We start from the raw sequence: 3,851 nt of genomic DNA, 5'->3' as shown, positions 1-3,851 counted from the left end.
TCACACTTACTGTTTTTCAGTGTCTTTGTGCAGTGACCACAAAGTAAGTCTAACTCTAACTCTTGCTAACATAGTTTCTATTTTCCTTCATTTGCATGGAGTCCTTATTACTTCTTCTGATGTTATGTTATGGGAAAATACTTCCAATTATTGTATCTCTACATAGAAATCATACCTGAAACTTGTTTTAAAGTCCTTATTGATGTATTTTTCCTTCGACCGACTCTACCTTTCTGTTGTGCAGGATGGCCGCTCCAGATTCTCCCTGGATGTCCGGCGGCTGGAGGCCGCCCTTCAGCCAGAAATACCAGGACTTGTGGGCCCAAGGTCACAGGCATCCAGGGATCAGGAGCACCAGTAAGCGACACACACACACACACACACACAGCTGAGAGCACGGGTGTGTGTGTTTCGTTCGAACTGTTTCATTTGAACTGTCCCTGTAGCTGATATTTAGAGGGGTCCAGTATTTCACATGGATATCGTCATTGTATGTGACATCGCATTCAGACGGAACGGTGACAGAAAAAATTAGAAGAGTGAGGAAAAACAATTATTTAATCACGACTAATGTTGTCATAACAATATTTAACTTTGATATTGAATGTAATGTTACTGAAGCTTAAATTAAACAGCAGATGAAAGTCTTTGTCGTTTAGCATTTGGGTTGTTTCATGGATAACGTTTCTCTCCAGTCCAGCATTAGGACAGTTCTAAATGACTAAACTCGAATTTTTTCGTGTATGTCACAACATGCAGAGAAAATAAAAAAAAGAAAAAGAAAAAAGAGAACAGAAAATAAATTGTAAAGCAATATAATATAAAATATTATAACAGAGTATAATATTATATAATTAAAAAATAAAGCATAACATAATTTCTGTTCTTCCAGGTCTTCCAGTCTCTTCCAAGCAGGACAGCAGGATCGTGGACTCGGCTGTTCCCATGGTGACCGACAGCTGCGGCGTCTACGGAACGTTCTACGTGGACCTGAAGGGCAGCAGCCTGAAGACCTTCAGCAGTCCGGGACGCTGCCCTAAAGTGCCTCACGCCTTGCCTCACCAGCAGGGGGCGGAGACCATCCAGATCTTCGCTCAGCCTGACTCCAAGTCGTCGTCCCTCAGCAGCCAGGACGCTCTGCCCTGGAAACAGGCCATACGTCCACAGCCAAAGATGGGCGTGCTGAGGGAGTCATGGGAGAAGAAACCCCACGGGAAGCCAGGTGGGGCAGAGCTGGGAGTGTGATGGCAGCATTTTGTTTTTGGGGTTTGTAGCGTGATGTTTGGTTCCAGTTCATTCTGACCCGTCTCTCTCTCTCTCTCTCTCTCTCACTCTCTCTCTCTCTCTCTCTCCAGAGCTGCATGCAGTGAACAGCGTGCCGGTCCTGTCCTCCAGAACCCAGGCCGGTCCCTCCAGAGCCTGCAAGCAGAGACTCAGCCACGTGCCAGCAGGACGCCACGGTACGCAGACGTTGTGTTTTTGTCACAAGCTCCCAACTGGACAGAGGAGAGCAGTGACGTCATGACTTCCTTTGCCGTGTTCAGGTGGAGCATCGCAGGGCGGGGAAGCAGCTGCTGGCTCTCGCCTGCTGCATTACTCTGCCTCTCTGCACTTAGTGGACCTGCTGCCCCCCCCACCGCTGATGGCCGCAAACAGAAACACCCTGTCCTCAGACGAGGGGTAAGACGCGTCGGCGTGGGCCGGATAAAAATGACGCAACACTGTTTTTATGGATGAATAGTCATAAAATTTCTCCAAAATTCAACTATTTTCATTTGCATTGCTTACAAAACTTTAGCATAAACACACACGTTATTTTGTTAACGTGACAAGTCAGGTTCTTAGCACCGTGCCTGGCATCTGACCTGCAGCCTGTGCTCAAAGCCGACCGGCTGTCTGGAAGCTAATTATCTTTAACGTAATAATGAAAACTTGAAGGAAAAAAAAAATATTGTCGTTAAAGCTGCAGCCAGTCTTGGTGCTCCTCGCTCTCTGCTGCGCTGCACCTGGTTTACTATAACCTAGCCTGTGACAAATTATAAGCATGTCCACTGATGATAAGTTGTTTCTCCACCAGTAGCACATTTGTAGCTGCGCGTACACGTGTTTGATTGACAGCGCCAAGACCCTCCTCCTGACTCTGATTTGTTCTGTTTTGAATGGGAACAGCAGCCCTGGGAGGAGATGAAGGAACTCCATCTTTTTTTATTTTACAGATTTTCTGTCTCATACATGGATGCCGTCACGTGGTGACAGTTTGAACAAATATGAAGAAAATATGTTGTTGAATAAGTTGCATACTGCAGCTTTAACTGAAATAAAAGTAAAAAAAAAATAAAATAAGGCTTTTCAAAACTATGGGGAACCAACTGAAATGAGAGTTCACAAAACTAACTAAAATTACTTGACGGGACTTAATTAATAGAGTGTTTAGCTGCAAGATATATAAGCAGTATTCACTCTTACAGATTTCTTTATGAGAACTGAGTTTGTTTTTTTAACTGTTTTCAGTTCCAGTCATTCCACAAAGCTGACAGAGGATCTGGGCTCCATCCCATCAATTAGTCCCCCGTCAGGTTACCATGGACAAGCAGGACCCAACAAGCACAGCGGCGCCCCCTACAGCCACCTGTCTGCTTCATCCTACTCCACACTAATGGAGGCTGATCAGAGTCCCTCCCTGACGCTGCAGGAAGCCACTGAGTACCTGGAGCTCAGTCCTAACCCTGAGAGATTCAGGTTAGGGATGTTTTAACACCTCATTCTCTCCAGATGTTCCAGATGTGTGTCCTGATGGTCTGTCTTCTGTTTCGGCAGTGTCCTGCCAGAGCAGCGTCCCTCCCTGCCCCACAGCTTCACCTCCACCCTGGGGAGCATCTGCGGGCCGGTCGGCTCGGCCGAGTCGGAGGACGGCGCGGCCGCCGCCGCCACCAGAGCCCAGCCGTTGCCGGCGGCACTGCGTCATTCTGGCCTTCACAGCTCACCGTCCTCCTGCTACAGTGACTGGGACAGCTCCCTGTGGAACACCTGGAGCTCGGCCATGGACAGCAACATGGACAGCAACCGCACCAGCCTCATCAGCTCAGTGGACAGCTGCTACACCAACGACAGCGCCACGTTCGCTCGCCTGCTGGCCGCCGCCGCAGAGACCATGAGTGCAGCCTCGCTGACAGGTAAGAGGGAGAGGGGAGGGGTCTTACATGGCAGCAGTTAGTGGAGCTCTATACACACACACACACACACGTTTGTTTTGCTATCTTTGTGGGGACTTTCCATTGACTTCCATTCATTTCTACAGCCTAAACCTTACCTTTACCCTTTTCCCAACCCTAACCATCACATACCTAACCCTAACCCTAACCAAAACTCAATTCATACCTTAGCCCTAAATGTGACCCCTGACCCAAAAACAGGGTTTCCCCTCGTGGGGACCAGGCTCAGGTCCCCACGAGGAGCGACTGGTCCCCACAACGTAGTATATGTCAGGAAAATCATCCCCACAAGGTATTACAAACAAACGCACACACACACACATAAATGTATCTCAGACGTATCACGGTACACGAGAATCACTTTTCAGTGTTTGTTCTGTGAGCTTTAATCAGCAGCAAACAACGAACCGTTTGAAATCAGTTTGATTTTATTAGGTTCTCAATGTGTACTGCATGGTTCTTCTTCACCTGACTGAAGAGGATAAAACCAAAGACCTCACAGTTTGCGGTCCACGATGTGATTTATACGTCTCTCCTGCAGATGGCGCCATTCAGCCATGATTCCTTACTTACAGCAGACAGCTTCTTAGATTTCACGTCTCTGTGAAATTTCCACTTTCCACTCTAGAATCAGCACAA

General features: G+C 47.5%; 1 protein-coding gene across 2 annotated transcripts in view; it reads left to right on the top strand.

The window, feature by feature from the left end:
* robo4 (roundabout, axon guidance receptor, homolog 4 (Drosophila)) overlaps positions 1-3,851 on the top strand; it is a 35,934-nt gene that overhangs the window by 30,035 nt on the left and 2,048 nt on the right. For both annotated transcript variants that reach the window (XM_016673608.1, XM_007556480.2), the window contains exons 13-18: positions 245-357; positions 893-1,222; positions 1,356-1,460; positions 1,545-1,680; positions 2,512-2,739; positions 2,818-3,173. In XM_016673608.1, the coding sequence (XP_016529094.1) occupies positions 245-357; positions 893-1,222; positions 1,356-1,460; positions 1,545-1,680; positions 2,512-2,739; positions 2,818-3,173 (1,268 nt within the window). The remainder of the gene's footprint in view (positions 1-244; positions 358-892; positions 1,223-1,355; positions 1,461-1,544; positions 1,681-2,511; positions 2,740-2,817; positions 3,174-3,851) is intronic.

The sequence above is a fragment of the Poecilia formosa genome, unplaced genomic scaffold, assembly GCF_000485575.1.
Source record: "Poecilia formosa unplaced genomic scaffold, Poecilia_formosa-5.1.2 Scaffold79, whole genome shotgun sequence".
Lineage (NCBI taxonomy): Eukaryota > Metazoa > Chordata > Actinopteri > Cyprinodontiformes > Poeciliidae > Poecilia > Poecilia formosa.
Note: the sequence above shows the minus strand (reverse complement) of the source record. Positions and strands in the feature narration are given on the sequence as shown.